General features: G+C 35.8%; 1 protein-coding gene across 1 annotated transcript; it reads right to left on the bottom strand.

Moving 5' to 3' along the window:
- Positions 1 to 630: 630 nt before the first annotated feature.
- Positions 631 to 22,863, bottom strand: LOC139326944 (NBAS subunit of NRZ tethering complex-like; the record flags this gene model as incomplete). Its single annotated transcript, XM_070956667.1, has 8 exons — positions 22,759 to 22,863; positions 21,634 to 21,759; positions 19,980 to 20,131; positions 18,031 to 18,168; positions 16,358 to 16,436; positions 16,048 to 16,152; positions 14,489 to 14,625; positions 631 to 714 (listed from the first exon to the last, which is right to left on the bottom strand). Coding segments are annotated over exons 1-8 (926 nt in total), but the record flags the coding sequence as incomplete, so codon positions are not given.
- Between the last annotated feature and the right edge of the window lie 218 nt (positions 22,864 to 23,081).

Genomic DNA, 23,081 nt, shown 5'->3' with positions numbered 1-23,081 from the left:
TTTGAAGAAAGCATGCCAGCTCTGATTAATAAATCTAATTTTATCATAGCATACTCAAAACTTTGAAGTGTTCTTCATCTGTTTAGGACTGCAAGTTCTCGCGAGAATGAGACGAAACAACTTCAGAAAGCTTATTGTATGCAAAAATATGGGAAAATAATGCAATATCTATAGTGGAAGATTGGGTTATAAAGTTGACTGAACTTGCAGAAATAGAGAAGTTGACCAGTTTGATTATGGGGAAAAAAATGATATTTTTTAAAAAAAATTAGAAACTTTATGTGGACTTTTTGTTGAAAAAAAACCAAAAGACTGAATTAATATTTGGGAATTGAAAAGGGCTAAAGAGGATGTGGAAAAGAATTGGTTGATAATTATAATTATAAGATGAGCAAATGTTTCTTACTTTTTATCATTTTTGTTTACTTCTTTTGAATACTTTTATTGTATCAAAAAATCTAACAGAAATATATATTTTAAAAAAGAGAAATGATGCAAGTGGCATTTTGCTTTCAAAGGAGAATGCAGAAAGATTGCAGAGGATTTCCCATGGATAGTTGATCCGACTGAACTTAAAGAAAAAGACTGAATCACCAAACCAAATATAAAATTAAATTAACATATACTTACTTGCACGGTGGCCCTTCACACCAATCTTCTTCTCTGTGTTTTCTCTCACTCCAAGGAACAATCTCGAGTGCATTTTGTCTGTAGCTGTGGCAAATATAGAAACAAAATAGACTTCAAATTTACAATAGTTCATTTAGTGACCATTCAAAGTCGCAACGGCCATGAAAAAAGTGTCTGATGTTTGTTTTTCACACATACAATTGTTGCAATATCCCATGGTCACGTGATCAAAATTTGGGCGGTTTGCAACTAACTCATATTTATGACGATTACAGTGTCTTGGGATCATGTGATTACCTTTTGCAACCTTCTGACAAGCAAAGTCAATAGGGAAGCCAGATTCATTTAACAATCATGTTACTAACTTAACAGATGCAGTGAGTCACTTACCAATTGTGGCAAGAAAGGTCATAAAATGAGGCTAAACTCACTTAACAATGTCTCACTTAGAAATTTTGGACTCAATTGTAGTTGTAAGTTGAGGACTACCTATATGCAATGTATTAAAAATCTAATCTAATGAAATGCACAGTTCAACATTTGGAGTAGATGATCATGGTTGATCAGCAGCAATGCTCTCCATTACATTACTTCTTCCAATAGTCATCATTTTTCGCTAATCAAAAGTATAGTGATGCAGGATGGCACAAAATGTACAATATACCTTTGCCTGTTCATTAATGAGATCTAAGCTGGCAGTGATTGACCAGAAAATTAATCTTGTAATCTTGTAATTACAATGAACAACTAAGTGAAAATGTAAGCAGTGTGCAGTTCTTATGAGTAAGTCAAATTCTCTCTTTGAAATAATTAGAAAGCGGATTGAAAATAAAACTGTCAATAGAATTATATCCTTGTGCAAATCTATGATTAGAAAACTGTCTACAATTCTTGTGACCACACCTTAAGAATATTAAGGAAATTTGTCAGTTTTTAACTTGAAAATATCTGGACTGTTTGACTGGCAAATCCTTGCTGTTTTTCTGGCAAAGTTTTTCAGAAGTGGTTTGTCCTTGACTCCTTCCTAGGGCTGAGAAAGAGTGACTGGCTTAAGGTCATCCAGCTGGCTTTATGTCTCAGGTGGGACTAGAATTCACATCTCCTAGTTTCTAGCCTGAATCACACTATGACAACTGGAAAACTTTTTTTTTATTACAAAAATAAATAGATATAAAACCACCACCATCTCCACCACCACCCAAAAGGAAAAAAAAGGAGAAGAGGAAAGACTGAAGTATGGAGAGATATATTAGAAATATATAAAATCATGCATGGCACAGATAACATGGAGAGTCTTTCCCCCCCCCCTCTCTGGCAATGTTAGAATTTTACATCATCTATTGAAATTAAATACAGGGACCTTCACCAGTGGTGGGTTGCTACCGCTTCACCCCAGATCAGGCGAACCGGAAGCGGCGGCGGGAGGCTCCGCCCACCCATCAGGATGTCTTTGCGCATGCGCAAAGCTTTTGCACATGCTCAGAAGTGTTGTGCATGCATGCAAGCGAACCAATAGCAAACGAAATTGAAACCCACTACTGACCTTCAAGACAGATAGATAGGAAATAACGTTAACCATGTTTAAATTGTGGGACTTGCTACCAGAAGTCTTATTAGTGGCAGCTAGTTAGAAAGATTTGAGAGCAATTTATTACCTTCTCAATTACAAGCAGCCTGTCTTAAATCCTGTTTCTATGGCACAGTTATACAATGGAGCTACTGCTGTGAGGTTACCAACCGTAACCTGTGGACCACTATGCTATACTGATGCTAGACTAGATGGGCAAGACTAGATTCTTACATTCTTATGCCACTATTTGAGAAGGATCCCTTAATAGGTTCTACTAGTTAGATGGATTTATCCAAACCTAGGAAAATCTAGGTTTCCAACAGAAGATTTTGCCCATTTTGCAATTCCCTGTCATTAAGCCAAATATAGATCACATTCAAGATCAGTCAATGGAAAATCCTTATTCTTTATGAACATACATATTGGTTGTATGTTTATAAATACTGGTTGTCTACCTCTGTATTGATCACAAAATCTAAACTGTAGAACTTGTTTTCAATTTAGTGTTTATGACAGAAATAGATGAATTGTGAAGGGTGCAGTCTCTGAATATGCAGGTTAGTTTTCCTTAAGCACTAAATTATTATTAGAATTCTCCTTTGGGATTAAAGGCCAAAAGTACAATTAAATCAGGCACACAAGGGACTGAATGGCATGCAAGGGTGGGGCAGGCTGGAATAAAAACTAAATTTGAATTAAGTAAAAGAAAATGTAATTAACCCAAAATGATTATTTTCCATACAATTGATAAACTCCTCCTACTGCTCGATTAAAAATTATTATTCGGCAGCAAGGCTTTGGTTGAGAAAGCAAGTGGCCCTGGAGTCTAAAGATGTGCACCCCTGCATTGAATGGATATTTGCATTTAATCTGCAAAGATTTTAATATGCCAGTAGGGATGGCATATTAAAATAATTAAATCAAAACTGGCATCAAGGGGGAATTTAACCTTTTCCTCTCTTAAGGAAAGCTGAGAATTTTCTTTGCTTTGGGAGTAGCCTCTGGATATTAAATTTTCCCACCAAACTTTCTTTAATTAATTTGCTTTTTAAAAGAACAGTATACTAGCTTAGTGTCAAGCAAAATCTTGACACTAAAAAAAGAAAAAGAAAGGTTTTCAAGGTTAGTGAGCACATTTTCTTGAGAACTATTCTTTGGCAGTATCTCATGCATTATCTTCTCTATGTTTTAAGTTCTTAGGATTCCTACACAAAGACTTTCTCTGCATTTCTGTATAGTACACAGTTATTTCTTAGCACCATTTATAACAATCAAATACACTGTAATTATTGTTATTACAGTTCAATAAAAAAAAAAACCTATTGGGTGTGGGATTTAAATTTGTGATTTCTGTTTCTGAAAAGATGACACAGATACCCTAAGGGACAAGCTATTGCAGAATGATAATCTGTTCCAAATAAGTTATAGCTAAGCTTTTAAGTCAAGGTCTTGCCACAGCCACTATTCAAAATAACACAGACTCCCAAAAATGAAGAAACAGTAACTTGGACTCCTGCTTCTGTGATTTAATGATATTTAATGACATTTGATCTATTTGATACTTAAGTCAGTTTCTCTCTCGTGTAAAGCTCATTAGCTCTGTGCCTTCGGGACCCGTCCCAGGGATATGTTTCCAATCTGTTAATAAGATAGTTTCCAATCACAGACAGCGGGGAAAGAGGGCATGGAAAGTCTTTACTTTGGAAAAATAGAGCCCATTTCTATTGCTTTCTTTTTCCTACTATTCTTCTGGAACCCAGTTAGTTGAGAGAGAGAAGACTAATCAACATTGCCAGGTAACTGTAAGTAAGTGTACCCTCTCTTCAGTACTATCTCCTGCTCTCCCCAACCAGCATCCCTCACATATGATTGAGGTGCAGCTCATGAAGTGCCAGGCCACCGGGTGAGTCCTTCCTTAGCATTTCCTATTGCACTGAATCACCACCCTCCATTGTAGCAAGGATACATTTCACAATCCATTTTTTTAAACAAAGAGCTATGATACCTCCCACCCCCAATTTAGGGGCTTCTGCATGCCTCGTCCATAATACCCTTGACCTGTTCCCTACTGCCCTTTACATGCTGGGATGATGTACCTCTTTAGCTTAGAACACGGGTGTCAAAACTTGTGATGATACATTGTCATCACGTGACATATCATAACTTTTTTGCCCTTCCAAAAAGTGGGGATGGGCGTGGCCAGCGTGATGCATCTGGCCCGTGGGCCGCGAGTTTTGACACCCCTGGCTTTCTTTGTATCTGAACATTTCTTTGTATCTGAAGACTATATGCACAAGTTAGGGTTCTGAAAAGACTAGAGCTTGAAAACCTAACCTATTTGTCAAAACGTATTTGTCTCAATCCTGGTAGGGCAATGAAGGGGTGAGGTAAATAGGGAAATTCTTGTTTCTCTTTTGCACAATGGCAACACATTGGGTTAGAGACAGATTTATATAACATGCTGTAAAATTTTACATTTTACCCATGTATAAACATAAAATATTCATATCTAAATATACTCATATTCTCCTATGAGAAGGAAACACAGGGCCAATCCTCTGGCTTATGTCCAATCCCTTTATACGGCCATTAGCTTTATCAAATAATATAATAACTTGAGCAAGGTATGTCTACTTTATGTGGCCTTCATTTCTGGAACTGATCCATCCCAATGTAATATACAACATATATTAATGTTGTACATTAATGTTAATCCTAACCAGGCACTTCTATAAAGAGTTTTAATTCTTTCTGTTAATATGATGTACTTATTTTGGCTTTATCTGGAACTGACTGGATATAAAAGATAGAGGATGATTGTACTTTAACATGAATAAGCTAAAAGAACAAAGTTAAGTACCTTATGAATATTATTACAGAACAGATGAAGCTTAAAAAACCATTTTGAAATTTAGAAATTTAAATTGGTGTGTCTCCCTTTACTCTTATATAGAGCCCTAGGAATCGCGTAGCAGTAAGACAAAGCTTTACAATATGCAAGAACAAATAAATCTATGTTTCACTATGGCATTAAATGTCAAAGAACAGTTTTTGTAAATAAATATTTCTTTTAAGACTGTGGAAAATATTACAAAGCTAGGCAATGGCAATGGATATACATGCAAACAGGTAATCCTTTAGATTCTTTCAATAGTATATCATTAGGGAAACTAAAAGCATCATCTTGTGGCTGGAAACATTTCCTCATCAAACATGTAACACAAGCATCATATCTATTCCTTATCATCTCAAAAATTAAATGTATGTTGGAAGAGTATCCGAAGCACATAATATGTTCTAAAATTAAAATGGCAATGCATGTTTATAAACATACAATTGCAAAAAAAAAAAAAAAAAAGTGATGAAAATTTCATTGGGATGCAAAGGTAAACAGAGAGAGGGACGTAAATAAACAGAGGTAAGGGAACCAGTACTAGATAACCTTAGTGAATCCACAATGCTGGTTGAGGGGAGAGCACCGAAAAGCTGAGTCCAAGATGTAGTTAACAGCAGAGGCCCTATTGTTTATAACAATGACACCCCTGGTTCTTATAAAAATAATATTTAATTAAAGACATTGAAAAACATAGCTATTCTCATTTGATTCTGTTAAAGAAAGGGTACTGAATGCCTTTGTAACAAGCAGTTAATATCTACTTAGCATCCTTATATCACATTTAAATGTTTTGTAGGATACTCCTTTGAATTATCTTAAGCTTTTTACATTTTGCATAAGGAAATAAGAAAAATGAAACCTGTATTTGAATCTACATAAGAGATGCTTCACCATTTAAGCACAATGCTTAAGGCAGAAAAAAGCCTTTTCTGTAATAAAAATCTTTTAACCAAGGCAAGAGACCATCAGGCCAAAGTAAACTCACATTATTGACCGTTACATTTATAAACCAACAGATGCCAGCCTCTTCGCTCTCTGTAAGTAAGTGAAGTCTTTTAAAATGAACCATTTATAATATGTTTTCTCCTCCCTGTAAAGAGATAATTTTATAGCCTCTCCTAGAGGGTTTAAAGCTTCAAATAGCCAAGGAATTCATATCAGCACTCTGCCAGTAAAGAGAAAATTATGCTGCCTAAAATTAAGCGCAAAATGCTATCTAGGGAGTATTTCAAAGAGTAGATTAAATGCACCTCAGGCATTTGAATGCTAGAAAAAGTCTCCAAGACACTGGAACATCTTTCATTGTGACTATTTATTTATTGTTTCCATTAGATATTTTGTAAGGGTTTTTTTTAATGACATCATTGAGGTAAAGAACTCCTTGGTAGTAAATACTGAATGCTTACAATTGGTTCCTATAAACTAGATATATTGTCACATCAACGGCAAGAACTTACAAACATTTTTGAGCCTTCAACGTAGAACAGAAAGCAACCCTATTATAACAAGCTTTTGTACGTTTATGAATAAAATAGTCTTATACGTGTTATTTTACATTTAACATTGAAAATCAAGACATGCAGGTACACATTCATACTATGTAAAAATTGAATAGATAATGCATTCGAGGGATAGAAAATAACATATAGATGTGATGGCCTGGATCCAAAGACTTGTACATAGGAGAAAAACGTTTGATAACTGCTTAACACAAAAATAAATGTTAGCTGTGTTCTACTGTGGGAGATATAATAAATGAAAAAAAAAAAAGTTGGTTGTCACGCACTTGTCATGAAAGTTAATTAGGTCAGAAGCAATTATTTAGAAGTACAGGTAGTCCTCGATTTACGACCACACAATTGAGCCCATTTCTGTTGTTGAGGGGAAAAAATGTGTTAAGTGAGTTTTGCCCCCTTTTACAACCTTTCTTGCCACAGCTGTTAAGTGAATCGCTGCAATTGATAAGTTAGTATCCCAGTTGTTAAATGAATCTGGCTTCCCCATTGACTTTGTTTGTCAAAAAGTTGTAAAAGGTCATAAATATGACATAAATATGAACCAGTTGCCAAGCATCTGAATTTTGATGACATGATCATGGGGATGCTGCAAAGGTTCTAACTATGAAAAACGGTCATAAGTCACTTTTTTCAGTGCTCTTGTAACTTTGAACAGTCACTAAATGAACTATTGTAAGTCGAAGACTACTTGTAGTAGTGGGTTCTGCTAAAAATAAAACTTTTTGAGCCAAATCAACAAATATAATATATAATGCATATTCTGTATGTTCTGTTCCTAATACAATGCATAAAAACTTTTGTATAGTGTTTTACTATATTTCATATAGTAAAACACCTCGAACCAAAGTTTAATCTATATGACCAAGCCCACAGTTTTCTTGCCACAATACAGAAGGGATTTCCCAGTCTTTTTCTAGGATGATTTTTTAATGTTTTAAGAGGTTAGCCAACTGCCCTGGGATTTGTTAACATAGTCTTCTATCAAATTATTAAACAAGCCAATCCTGCTTTAGATTTCTTTTGAGATTAGTCCAAGTTACCTTTAAATATGTATTCAATTTATGCTAATAAATGAACTGCACTTAAAGCTCAGTTCTAATGCTTTTTACTTACACATAAACCCAATAACCTTTAATTAGATTTATTTCCATGTATGCTTTTCCATGCATTTTTTCTTTTAGGGAGATGGGTAGTTTAGAAATGTGAAATACAAATAAAATAAATGTTTGATTAAGATTCTCAAGAAATATATCATAAAATATAAAAATATGCCCCACTAAACTATTGAAGAAGTTATCTTAATTTTGAGATAATCTCCTCCTTTTCTTCAAAGTTTATTGGCTAGTTTCTACAACAGAATTTTAAAAACGTCCTTTAACTTCTACATTTTTCTTGAAATCACCCTAAAATATAATAAACTGAATTTGATTATCATCCCTTCTTCAGAAAATACGTTGTTTTTCTGGTTGTACAACAATTTTTTTCCTTAGTTTTCCTTGCCAGTTCCCCTTTTGCTTGGAAAAATCTTCCAATCCCTCATAGTAGACTTGGATGCTACAAAAAAGATGTGTGTGTGTGTGTGTGTGTGTGTGTGTGTGTGGGAGAGGGAGGAATAATCTAGTTTTGCACACTGTTTGCTGACAAGCACAATTTAAGGCAACATAATTCATTCTTCTAGTTATTTTGGAATGGTAGATGGTATATGTCATTTCATTTCTTTAAATGAAATAACCCAGACATTTTAAACAATTTCACCAGAAATAGATTCCTCTACATTAGTCTATTTGTCCCTATAGGGAGGGTTCTGAGAAAATCTTGAGCCTCTGTTGCTCTCTTTACAGGAAATATTGAATGACTTTTATTTATCTCATCCTGAAGCAATATTCTGCAGTAAGTCAGAATCTTATTTGTTGTTTCTTCTGTCTGATCAGGATTCCAATGTTTCCTCCTAGGCTGCTCAAATTTGTGGTTCTACTTATTTTTTTTTCTACTGTTTTTCTTTCTTCTTCAATTATGAATAATTATCAGAGATTGCCTGGACAAGTCCCTGCACTTTTCTTGGCAAGGTTTTTCAGCAGATGTTTGTTAATCTTGGTGATTGCCACTACCATCTCTTTTATTTTTTATGTTGATTTTTTTTCAATTTATGCTTACTTTTGATTATATCTATTGATTTTAGGTATGTCTTTGCATTTATTTGATATATATATATATTTGATGTATCTTGTGTCTTCCGGCAATAAGGCCATAATAAAGATAAAGATATACTTGAAAGGTTCAGCTGCTGCTTGTTTCAACAATCCCTGCTGTGCAAATTTTCACAAGGGGCCCCTTTGCAACTGTGCTGTTAGGGAACAATTTATAAAAAAGCAACTACACAAACAAAATATTTAAGAAGAAAGACTTATAATAAGACTGAAAGACTTATAGTAAGACTAAGACACTGAATGCTTTAGAGCATTTCAAGTAAAAGAAGTAAGCAAAGGCATTCTTCCTATTAAAAGAAAAAAATGTAGTTAAAGGATTATAACGGGCATTTTATCAACTCTATAGAAGAACTTTTTCATCATAAGCTACAACAATCATTTCATTTAGCCAACCATGTTGTTTGTATCTTTCAATTTAATTTGTTTTTGTTTCCTAGTACAATTATTACTTATTATTATTATTACGAGCTTATTAGTAACCTTGACTATCACTAAGTTTTGTATCTTTTTATTCTTGATAAATGTATTTTATTCTCCTTATGTACACTGAGAGCATATACACCAAAGACAAATTTCTTGTGTGTCCAATCACACTTGGCCAATAAAGAATTCTATTCTGTTCTGTTCTGTTCTGTTCTGTTCTGTTCTGTTCTGTTCTGTTCTGTTCTATTCTATTCTATTCTATTCTATTCTATTCTATTCTATTCTATTCCATTCCATTCCATTCCATTCCATTCCATTCCATTCCATATTCTATTCCATTCCATATTTTATTCCATTCCATTCCATTCCATTCCATTCTATAATGAATAGATTTGAAAAACAAAAATAAGGAAGGCACGGCTTTTAATATTAATTTCTATTACAGCTGCCTGATTTTTAGAATCTGTTAATAACACTGACTTGCACAGGACCTGACAATTATGGCAGGAAGCAGCCCAATTATAAGTGCATTTTACAGGTATTTCAAATAGCAAGAGCACTTAGACTTATATACCGCTTCATAGTACTTTACAGCCCTCTCTAAGCAGTTTACAAATCTCAGCATATTGCCCCAAACAATCTGGACCCTCATTTTACCAACCTCGGAAGGATGGAAGGCTGAGTCAACTTTGACAATTGGCAGAATTAGCCTGCAATTCTAACCACTGTACCATCACAGTTCTTTGTGGATAGTGGACACCTCAATATTGAAAAGTATGAAATTTGCCTCTAACAAAATATGGCATAATTAACAGCTTCAGGTTGTTAGAAACCTACTATCTCACATCAAGTAATTGAATCAATGCATTGTAAACGCTCAGCAAAGACTGAAACAAACAACACCAGAGCTACTCTGCAAATAATCTGGTCTCTTTGTCAATAAGTTCAATACAGGACCTGATACTGAAGGTAAAACAAAAACAGGTTAATAGCATACCAGTCCAACTGAAAACGGTCTTCAGCGCTCTCAAATACACAGGACGCCAATTGGCTATCAATTACTTTTCTTCTCCCTTCATTTCATAATTAGCTGAATTAATTTAATAAGACACTGTATTATGGGAGCGGTTATCAGTCAAACATCAAAAGATATAACTCAGGAAAAACATTTGAAAGAAATTTAGTGCAGACAAGGGAGCATATTTATGAACCGTTGCTTTAAAAATATAGTTCTCTTTCATCACCTTTCATGGCAGCCATAAATGGCTTTTCAGAAAAATTACAGCTGATGAGGGAATCATTTACCTGAGATTCCTCTGTATAACTAATATCTTGACTAACATTTCAATATTATTTGTAATGCATTGAAAACAGAAACAAAATTACAAGGCTTAAGCTATATGCAGTTCTATTGCTGACGAAGGCCATGATTTTCTAGAGATGTTCTCTTAAACTCAAATGGCTACACTCCTCAGAATACATTAAAGATTTAATTTTTTTTTAAATTACAAAGAATGCTCTTCCAGTCTGAGTATCTAAACACTGTACACTGTTTTTGTCAGTTTTTTCAACCCTACCACACCTTTTAAAAAGAGACTAGATTTGAAAGGAGAAAAAAAATCACTGTTTTTGACTTCTACTAAGATCATATCATTAAAAATGCTGCCTGAAGACTAAATAATTGAAAATTAGGACTAAAAGCTAACAGGGATAGAAGAAAATACAATGACAAAAAGCTGACAGGGTGAAATAGACTAATATGTCATCTGTAGATGTTAAGAAGCAAAGACATTTTACTCCAAAATATTAATGTCCCATCCTGTCAGACCATTTTTTCCCCTGTCTCCTCATTCTCACATTTATGAATGCTGATTTCTGTTTTGAACTAAAGGGTTGTAAACCAGGTGGCAGAAGGCTTTTTCATCCATCAGAGGCTTATATTAAGGGAACAGAACATTAACCACACTATATTATCTATGCTTTTCTGAAGATTTTCCAAATTTCTAAAGGAGGCTTATTAGAAAATTGTACAAAGAATTATCTCTGAAAATTACATTACTCCTTTCACTAGACTAAAAAGGCATGAAGGAAAATTTGGATAGATTTTATTACTACCTTCTTTGTCCATCCTCTTCTTAGTACCATTCTCAATACTACAAGAGTACAGTCTTTTCTATACTGCAGATAGAAATTAGTGGCAACTAATGTACATAACCTGTAACCCATAAGTCACATATGGCCCTCCACAGGCTTTTGGGTGAACTGCAGAACTCTCTTCGACAGGTTATCCTAAACTTACAGCCATAATGGGCCTGAAATGTTTGTAAGTCATTGAGGTTGTATGTTGATGCATCATGTGACTGGACTCAATTTTAAAACTGTTTTTACAATGGTTAAATGTGTCAACAGAATCATTAAGAGAATTGCATAGTCATTCAATGAATCAAATGGTTGTTAAGCAAATCCAGCATATCCAATGGACATTTTTTGGTCATATTGCATGGTCATGTGACCACAGCACACTGCAATTGGTCATAAATGCAAGCCAGTTGCCAAATGCCCATCACGTGATTTCAATGATGAATAATAAGTAGTTTTTTTTGAAGTCCATTAAAACTTCAAACTGTCATTAAGGAACCAGTCCTAAATCGAGAATACTTATACATTTCTTTATTTATTTACTTATTAACTTTCTGTGCCATCCATCTCACTAATACATATCAGTTTGAAATTGAATTTCTGACAAACAACAGTGGGTTGGTTTCTAAAGACAGCTTCTGGAATTGGACAAGACTCCAAGTTAAGAGAAGCCCATGGTGCCCAAACCAAGATCTGCCATGTTTATCTCTTCTCCTGCATTTTGTTTATGAGATTCCATCTCTCACCTGTATCTCTATGACAGTATTTTCTGGGGCAGAGAGGATCTCAAGAGAAAGGAATAATGGAAAAAAAGTCATGTCACATCTAAAAGCAGAACTATTATTTTATGCATGAGAAAAAGCATTTTGACACTGCACTAAAATTTGAAAGGGCTTCCTTAGCATGGCACACCAAATAGCAGCAACACTATCATCCCAGAAACAGCCAAATGCTTTATCTGAGAAATGAACTATATAAAATGATGATTTGATTAGGTTGCTAATAGGCTTTTCATTTTGCTAAGAAAAAAGTTAAGCCACTGTGTGTGTGTGTGTGTGTGTGTGTGTGTGTGTGTGAGAGAGAGAGAGAGAGAGAGAGAGAGAGAGAGAGAGAGAGAGAGAGAGAGAGAGAGAGAGAGAGGGAGAGAGAGAGAGAGAGAGAGAGAGAGAGAGAGAGAGATGCTGTTTTTAAAATGTCTCAAATTTTAAAATATTTGAACACATTAAAAATCAAAATATGACTTGGGTACTCTAAAAAGAAAAGTCCTATAATTTAGAGTAGCAAATGCCATTTCCTTTATCTTTTTTTAAAAAATTGAAAGAAAAGAGTAGAAAGACAGCTTTTATTTTGAATTATGCCAAGTACCAAGGCAATCAAACTGATCAGTCCTAGAGGAGATCAACCCTGGCTGCTCTTTAGAAGACCAAATCCTGAAGATGAAACTCAAATACTTTGGCCACCTAATGAGAAGGAAGGACTCACTGGAGAAGAGCCTAATGCTGGGAAAGATTGAGGGCAAAAGAAGAAAGGGACGACAGAGGACAAGGTGGCTGGATGGAGTCACTGAAGCAGTAGGCGTGAGCTTAAATGGACTCCAGTGGATGGGAGAGGACAGGAAGGCCTGGAGGAACGTTGTCCATGGGGTCACGATGGGTTGGAAACGACTTTGCAACTAACAAGAACAACAAATGACAAGCACCAACAATTACAACATATTGTATCTAAAATGTAAATACATCATGCCAGTTTCAGATGTATTCATTCTTTTAAGGCCCTGTCTGGACAAAAGTTGCTTTCTTTTAAATGGAGCTACTGTAACACAATGAGTAAAACTGTTAAACACCCCAAACTGTTGAATGTAAGAATCCATTACTGCTAGCTCTCACAAATGCTGATACTAGTAAAATATGCTTGTTTCGGATCTTGCAAATTTATTAGATTTTGATTCTAATACTTAAATTAGAAACTGTCTGCATAAAAAATAGCTTTCGTTCAGGTAAGCTACCCTAACTATTCTTTTTAGAGAAAGGAATCAACTAGTATTGCATTATCCGTGTCAATGGAGATTCTCAGTCATCCAGGTCATGGTTTTCCCCAAAGGTGCTTCTTCAAAGGGCAACTGGACTTTTTTTTCTTTGAAGACATTTCATTTCTCATCTGAGAAGCTTCTTCAGCTCTGTCTAAATGGTGGGGAATGGAAGGATTTATATTCCTTGCAAATGACCAACTGTCTGCAAGGAGTATAAATCCTTCCATTCCTTACCATCCGGTAGGAGCTGAAGAAGCTTCTCGGATGAGAGGCGAAATGTCTTCAAAGAAAAACGAGAAAGTTCAGTTGCCTCTTGAAAAAGCACCTTTGGGATATTGCATCATCACTTATATTTCCAGATAAGGATGAATAAATACCAGATTGGTCAGCCTTAAGATGATGTTTACAGCAATCTATTCTTCCACAAACAGCAAAAATGGAGTCAGTGATACAGTATATGTTCTAAAGAAAAAGACACCAAGCTCTTTCCCCAGATAATACTGGGAAAGACCACTAGGTGAAACCCAGAGGAGCCAATGGCTAGTTAGCATTATAAAGGATACTGAATGGATGAATCAGTAATCCAACATGGGACAAAGCAACTTCTCATGGTTGATTACTAAATCAGGCTTGCACTTAGATAACAATAGACTTCAAATAGTTGAAAGGAATTCATCCACTCTTCAACAAAGAAGAACATGTGTAAAGAAAATGATAGGTAATCCCAAACTACAAACACACACTTTATTTTAATAAAAAATGAGAATGTTGCTGATGATCAATGACTATTAAAGTGGGATGAGGAAAAAAGCACTTCTGAAAAAGGGGCATCCTTAAGGTATATATCTTATACCTAAATTAGACACTAATCAATTCTAGAAAAAAAAGCAACAAACTGAGCAGTTTTGCTAGAAATGTATGAGTTAGGGATCTCTCCTAAGCAGCACATGTAGCTTATATTTTAAACTAAGTTATTACTCAGGAATTCTGCTCGTTTTATTAAACTGAAATCTCTTGAGTTTCAGAAGTGAAATGTATAATTTTGCATTGATGTGTAGAGAGCAAGTATACACTCACCAAGCTTCAGGCAGCAAAAAAGAATATTCATGTGGGGAGGTAGTTTCAGGAAAATTGGAGAGAACTGGCAGCCGATACGGAAGCAGATCTGATCCGTGATATGTAAATAAAATCTCCAAGCCTCTTACATTACTTTCCTAGACATAAAGTTCTGCTTTAATATTCAGGAAAAATTATACATTCTGCTTAAAAAAAACTGAACACAAAATTAATGGGAAGTCAAGTAATTTTCTTTTTTTGAAAAATGTAATTCAGTCTTTAGAAGTATCTACTGATGGGAAGAATTTTCTTCGAATTACTTGTAAATTGGGGGTAAAGGGTGCTGTTCCACATTTTCTGAGAATAAAAGACACTGTTGAAATCAAAGAAACAATGACATGAAGGTGAATGACTGCAGAAAATACTGCTGAAATGCAGGAATGGTCTTGAAGATTAATTGGTGCTTGGCATGGCTGTTTGCCCAGTAAATATTTACTCTTTTTGTTACAGTTAAATAATTATCCTAGAGTTTCCCTATAGTTAAATCGTTTCTTTTTCACAGTACAGCTTCTTCTGACTCAATTTCCATTCTATTCTTTTTCTTGTTTTCCTTCCTCCCACCCCCGATCCTCCTGGAAAAAAAAAAAGGGGGGGGGGTGTATTTATGCATTTCTTTGTGTGAAAGTGACTTATATATGAGACAAAACATGGATAAGTACTAAGATGAAACTAAATTAATTCTACTAACAGAGTATGCTTTTTACAAGCAATTAATTTGAATTGCTAGTACTAAATTCATTTACTATTTTTTTAAACCAGATTCTGCCTTTTTTGTGACTCCTGATGGGTATATGTGCATATACACAAATGCACATTAACATATGTGTATGTCACATACACACATTTACTTAGAAATTGCTTCTAGATTTCAGATAGAGCTAGCAATACTAGCAGAAGAGATGGGTACTGCAAGGTTTCCTTGTCTGTATATGTGTGTGTGTGTGTTTGGGGGGTGGGGGATTGATTTGTCCTTAGTGGGAGATGTCTTCCTTTCAGGTAAATATCATACTGCATGTTAAATATCCATTAATTATGATCAATAAACTGAGAATAATCTCTCAGTATTCTTTTCATCAGCAAGTAGTATATCATTAATATTTCGATAAAAAAAGACAGTGTTTTCCCCCAGAAGGGGAAGTCTATTATCACTTAAAAGAGGCCTCACTTATTATCTTCCAACAGAAAGTGTCTGATGGACATAGTTTCTTTCTTAGTATGTGATAAAGCCATGGGGAGAAAAGAACAAAAGGACCCTTTACTGTCTATTCCATAACCAGATGAAGATCACACAAGCAGGAAACCACATTAATTACTACAGTATGCCAAATAGGAATCATATTTCAATCGAATTCCATAGGTACAACCATACTTTGGTTGAGAAAAAGCTGCTGGCACTCAACATGATTTATTTCCACATTGATCTGAGAACCATTGTGCTGCATTTTAAGCTGGCACCATTAAATACCAATTAAAAAAACCTTCTCATATATAGGAAAAGCTTCGTAGAAGAGAAGGTATACCCGAGCATATGTTCTTGCAGAAAGCACAATATTTTGATTGCGGAACTTCCTGAAAAATTCTGCATCATAATTTTGCTCAGCAGCATGTGGTCCTCCAAGGATTTCCTAAACAAAAAGAAATATTTAAGTAAAGATATTAGTTCTTAGTTTACATGTGGCTTAAATTAAGTCTTGATGTTCATTATTTGTGCTAATGAAAATCTAAATAACAGGTTGAAAATATAAAGCAAGATCAGATGAAAAATCTCAAAAATTTTGTATGATGAGGTGCAAGTCAACCAATACGACCCACAGTTTAAATTTGGTGTACCTCATATGTTGCAAGCCGATCCAAATAGGTTAGTAGTTTCAACCTGCAGCGACATAATTCTTTCTGTTCCAGAGTTAATCTGTGTTTTAATAAATGATGGAGAGAGTTTTATATCTTTTCAAAGAATAGTAAGAAAAAAATAAATCCAAATAAAATCATACATATTGAGATACAGTTGTAAACAAGGAATATATGGTACCTTTTAAAAAGTAATTTCAATCTAGCTTTAAGTATGACTAGCTGTATTATTTAATCACCTGGATGTCCCATACAATACCCCTGAAATCCAACTAAATGTCTTAAATAAGATAGTGATGACCCTGATCCAGACTGCCATTCATAATGTAGAATTTGCATCTAAATATTTTTTTCTTCTGAAGAAATTAATCTGTACTACAGGATTTAGCAATATATATACACTCAGAATACTCTGAATGAATGAATGAATACCCTAGAACAGGGGTGTCAAACACACATTGTTATGGCATCGTCACGTGACATATCACAACTTTTTCTCCCTTCACTAAACCGGGTGTGGGCGTGGCCAGCATGTGACGCATTTGGCCCATGGGCTGCTAGTTTGACAGCCCTGCTCTAGAGGAACCATTCACATGCTGGATAGGAACTCAGGGAGTTGAAGTCTAATACAACTTGAGAACCTCAGGTAGAGAAAAGCTGTTTTAAAGCCATCAATTGTGCATTAGACCAGTGGTCACCAACTGGTGGTCTGTGGACCACTGGTGGTCAGCGAGAAAATTTTGGTGGTCCGCAGAAAAATTATTTGCATTTTTTATATTGCACTAAATCAGGGGTCCTCAAACTACGGCCCCTGGGCCAGATATGTGCAATGAACGCTTGTGTTACTGCAGGGAGTCTCCCCTTCGGGGTCTTTTTGTATGGGTTGGAGGGGGGCAGAAATTCCGACTTGGAGTCTGCTTCAGCCTCCTGGTGTGGGGGCTTTGGGCAAAGGCTGGACGGAAGAGCCGGAGGGCTTTGTTCCAATGAGACTACATCATGGCCTGGAACTGGCTGACCATCTCAGCTGAGCCTCCAAGTGCCTGTACTTGGCCTTGCACTCCCTCAGGTCTTCCCTCTGCTTGGAAAGCCTATGCTCATAGTCCTCAATGAGGTGCTTCTGCTGAGCCTCCTTCTAGGTCAGATCCAATTTGAACTGAGCCAGCTGTTTTGCCAACTCTTTCTCGTGGTGGCTGCTTAGTTCCAACAACTGCTTCCTGTTGGGGCCCTAAAGAGCCCGGGCAGGCAGGCGAGAAGTGGCTGGGAGGGAAGAGGCGAGTAGAGTGACATTGAGTTGAGCACACCCACCCAGTCACATCACCACCTAGCCACGCCCACCCAGCCAGTCATTAGGCAGATCATATTAATGGTCTGTGGGATTTAAAATTATGAATTTAGTGGTCCCTGTGGTCCGAAAGGTTGGTGACCCCTGCATTAGACAACTTAACTAAAAACTATTAACATTTGATTGGTGTACCTGTTTCCACATTTTAAACCTCAACAGGAAATTCAATAAATCGGACCATTCAAAGATTACTGTTTAGTCAAATACTTATATATTAATCCACTTAGAAATAGAATGTATTTAACTCTTCATAAACATGTATGTGAATGTTACAAAACAGTAAGAAGTGACTGAACTTGACAAATTTATTTACTTTGAGAAGTCTACTAATTCTAGCAGTTCTTGATACTTTATGGCTTCCTGCTCCTTTCTATACTCTGCTTCTTCCTCTGGTGTTAAAAATTCTTCATAAAGTAGTTCATCAATGTCTATGTCACCCGGCAAGATAAATCTGGAGAGAATAACAATAATGAAAGAATTAAAAAACTGATTATTTAATCAATAGCCAACTTTTTTGTTCAATTTACAGTTTTGAACTTTTAGATTACAATATATTTTTTAAAAAAAAAATTAAAGGAATACTCAGCAAAAACAAATCCATGAGGTGTTTGCCCTTTTCAGCAGATAAAATATTTTATTGTTTATTTAGTAAATGAAACATCTAAAATATTTCAATATAATGTGTTTACACTGATACAATAGCAGTAGCAATAGCAGTTAGACTTATGTACCACTTCATAGTGCTTTACAGCCCTCTCTAAGCAGTTTATAGAGTCAGCCATATTGCTCCCAACAATCTGGGTCCTCATTTTACCCACCTCAGAAGGATAGAAGGATGAGTCAACCTTGAGCCTGGTGAGATTCGATCTGCCAAACTGCTGGCAGCCGGTGATCAGCAGAAGTAGCCTGCAGTACTGCACTCTAACCACTGCACCACCGCGGCTCATTCTCATACAATAAAGTATCAGTGAAGACCTTATTAAAAAGTATTGTACTTTTTTATTTTGGTAAAATAGGCTTTGGTTTGTATAACTTACTAAGACTACAATTTTAAAATGTCCAGATATACTTAGATGCAAAATCACATTTAAAAGAAATGCTTACAAAACTGCAGACAGCAATATGATTCTCTGAAAGACAACTAAGTGAGAAACAACTGGCTAAAAACTTTACCTTGCTTTTTGTGAAAATTTTGTCAACATATGTTTAACAGAACGGTTGGAGCTGTCATTTACAGCAAGGCATAATGTGTTTTATTTATAACATTTCTAGATCACTTGATAAAATTGTCCCAAGTGGGATTTAAGGATTGACTCACAGTACAAGGATTACAAGAGGAAAAGGCATCATGCTATATGGCATTCAGATAGAAAACAGTGTGCCTATGAAAAGTTTGGCTTAGTGGTTAAGGCACCAGGCTAGAAAGTGGGAGTCTGTGAGTTCAAGTCTTGCCTTAGACATGAAAACCAATTGGGTGACTTTGGGCTCTCTCAGCCCAACCCAGGTTTGTTGTTGTAAGGAAAATAGGAGGAAAGTGTATTGGACATGTTCACCACCTTGAGTTATTTGTAAAAAACAATATCTATCTATCTATCTATCTATCTATCTATCTATCTATCTATCTATCTAACTAACTAATTAACTGGCACTCATTCCATGGTTCAGGCAACTCTGAATGGCTTCCATCAGGATAAAACAAACCTTCAGTGATTATAAATATAAAAATGGACTAAGGTTATAAGAAAAATTAAAGCAAACTAAAAAAAAGAAGCATTTGGAGGGAAAAGATGGGGTGTCTTCTCTGTTAGTGAACCAGCCAACAGCTTCTCCTTCAGGACCCCCCATGCCAGCCAGCCTGGCCAGGCTTTAGGGTGGGATACAAATCTATAAATAAATAGCTGCTCTAACGTCCCAAGTACATTTGGATGCCTGCTCCCTATTTAGCAGAACAGAATCAAATTTATACCCAGATACTAAAAGGAGGATTACAGGCATGAAAGATTCCAAGAGAATTACTCCTATTGTGAAAAAAAATGTTTTTGCATGTATCTAATTCATCTTTGAATCAAATTTTATTCTTTTGAAAATTGTTTTTAGTAAGAAGCCAGGTTCATGCATTTCATTTTCCTTTAAGACTGTGGTATTCAAAAGGAACCAGAGAAGATGCATCCATCACAAGTTATTTTTAAGCATGGGCTATGAGATTTTCTTAAAGCAGATCGCAAAAGAAGATAACAGAATCAATAAACCATTCCAACAAACCTGCCACCATCTTCTCTTTTCCCTGTAGCTATAAGAGCCTCCAAGTCTGTCCCCTTTAAGCCATATTGCAGCAATTCTTTAGCAGCATCCACGTTTTCAGGAACTCTTTCCAGGCATTCATGAAGTACCCATGAACGCTTCTTAATTTTGCTCTGCCCCACAAAAAAATAACAAGAGAAAAAAGTACTTTGACTTTTTTAGAACGTTCTGATAATAAAGTAAGAAAGGGAAGTTTTGAATGCTTCACTATATCTAGTTAATCCATGTGTCCATCTAGGATTGTATGATCTATGCAGTCTCCCCAACAAATATTCTCTTCAATATTTCAGGCAAAAATCTTATACGGTCTCAAAAGATACTATGAGCTGATCCTGAGTTTTTCTGCATGGAAAGCACTTTACTATTCCCATCTAATGCAGAATTTGGAAATTAAAGCCAGTAGGCTACATTCAATCCATCAGCAGGCTTTAAAATATTTCATTAACTGATCCAGATAGACTTGTGGTTCAATTCTACTTTTGTACATGATAGAAAATACTGTTTCCTTGGCTAAATCATCATCATCATCGTCATCATTATCATCATCATCCCTAATATATTGCCAAAACTTGTAATCAAAATCATCAAGCACAAACGCCCTTCTATTTGTGCAGGAAAGCTTGGCTAAACACATTCAATTTTTCAATACAACTCCCTATAACACTGCAGAAAATCTCTTTAATCCTTAGGAATGGCTTTTGAGGTATAGAATAAGAGTGAACAGGGAGATAACCCTATTTACAGGTAGTCCTCAACTTATGACAATTGAACCCAAAATTTCTGTTGCTAAGTGAGACATTTGTTTGGTGAATTTTGCCCCATTTTGCGACCTTTCTTGTCCCAGTTGTTAAGTGAATCAGTGCATTTGTTAATTGTTAAGTGAATCAGTGCATTTGTTAGTAACCCTGTTAAGTGAAACAGGCTTCCCCATTGACTTTGCTTGTCAGATGGTCAGAAAAGGGGATCATGAAATATGAGTCAATTGCCAACTGTCTGAATTTTGATCACGTGGTCATGGAGATGCTGCAACAGTTGTAAGTGTGAAAAACGGTCATAAGTCACTTTTTTCAGTACCACTATAACTTTGAACTGTCATTAAATAAACTGTTGCAAGTTGATAACTACCTGTACTTACTTACATACTTATTAAATTTATTTGCAAAGCTCTATGTAGATACAGCCATATGGAAAGATCCATATACATACTGTTTTTCCAGGGTCTATGACACCTCACTGTGGCCAATTTGCCATAGCCAACTCACTACAATCAATTTGTTACAGTCAACTCGCTACGGGACAACTTGGCATGACCAACATGCTATTGGATCGAAGAAACAGTCAAATAGAATCATTAAAAAAAAGGATGTCAAAGGAAGGACAAAATAAAATGTGAACGACAAAAATTAAAATAAAATTTTAATTATTTTAAATACTTAAATTGAATTGTTGAATTGTCCCACAGCGAGTTGTCCTGAGGCGTGTTGGCCATAGCAAGTTCTCCCGCAGTGAGTTGACCGTGATGAATTGGCCATGGCGCATTGACTGTGGCGAATTGGCCATCGCAAGTAGGCTATAGCGAGTTATCCCATTCGGGTATTTCCATAATAAAACCTACCAAATAATCTTGAATAGAAGCCACGCTAACAGCAGATTTCCTCCATTGCCTCTGATAAACAAGGTCAGAATCAAGTTCATATGTCTGAGCTAGTGACAAAGCTTCCCCGTATTCTTCATTATCAATCTAAAAACAAAGCATATAGGAATTAAAGCAGTTCACCAGGACTCCATTACAAGGGTCAGCTTCTCTGATGCAAAACATTTATTATTTTAACATTTATTAGCATTTATTTTTATTCAGTGAATCTGTAAACACATGTACTATTTTCACATATATTCCTCTCCAAGATAGTTCTGAGACAAAAGCAACTAGTCAACTGGAGACTTTTTATACGTGCTGAACACCTGGCAATGTTACACTGATGGTGAAAGACCTCTAAGTTTGCAATTTAGTAATGCAGCCAATCTAAGGAATTTGCAAACAGTATATAATAACAGGTGCCCGTGATATTCAATTTTATACACCAATCACATGACAACTGCTCATCAGAGTGAGAATTTTTCCTAAGGTACTGCAACTTTTAAATGCTAAGCAAGGAAAATAAATCTCCTCACGGCAGACTTTTTGTGCTGAGGAAAGGCATTAAACATTTATTAAGTGGAAGAAAACTATGAAAAAAAAAGGCCATTTCCATCAGTCTTCTCATAAAAATATCAAACAGCCATCACTTTTTCATGGCCTGTGAAAACAAATGAATAGACTTCTCCACAGTTCCTATCCTAACACTTTACCTGGAAGGCAAATCTAACGAAATTAGCGTAATAAAATCTAATGAAAACTGGGCCAGTTTGGTCTACTGGTAAGGGCACCTGGCTAGAAACCAGGAGATTGCGAGTTCTAGTCCCATCTTGGGCATGAAAGTCAGTCGGATGACTTTGGGCTGGTCACTTTCTCTAAGCCCAACTCACCTCACAGGATTGTTGTTATTGTGGGGAAAATAGGAGGAGGAAGGTGTGTTTGGATATATTGGCCCCCTTGAGTTATTTGTAAAAATAATACAGGCAGCATATAAGTAAACAAATAAACTGAACCATCAAAAACGTACAAATAATGTCAGATCCTACAGTATTTTAAGGATTTTTTTTAAATCACCCTTACTATGGGACTATGTTTCACACGTACCTTCCTTTGGTACAATTCTTCAGGGGTTGTGGATCTCAGATTCACAAGCCGGTAATTCTTTATAATTGTGCGAGGACGTTTCCTTGAAGGAGCAAAACGCTCCATTTCGGTTACAAAATAAAGTCCTTGCTTGAGGTAACCAAAATAGCGGGCCTTTGCAGACATTTCATCATCTGAATCCGAGTCATCTTCTCCTTCATCTTCATCACCAGGCCTGCTCTCTGAGCGCAATCTCTTTGGAGCAAACTTTACCTCGCACTGCAAAGAAAGCAATTCTTACTAAACAGCACAATGTATCACACTTACAAGTCTGTCAGGCTTCA

Source organism: Pituophis catenifer, unplaced genomic scaffold (assembly GCF_029215685.1).
Source record: "Pituophis catenifer annectens isolate HBS135680 unplaced genomic scaffold, rPitCat1.0.hap2 SCAF_390, whole genome shotgun sequence".
NCBI lineage: Eukaryota > Metazoa > Chordata > Lepidosauria > Squamata > Colubridae > Pituophis > Pituophis catenifer.
The sequence above is the reverse complement of the archived record's forward strand: the minus strand, read 5'-3'. Positions and strand labels throughout refer to the sequence as shown.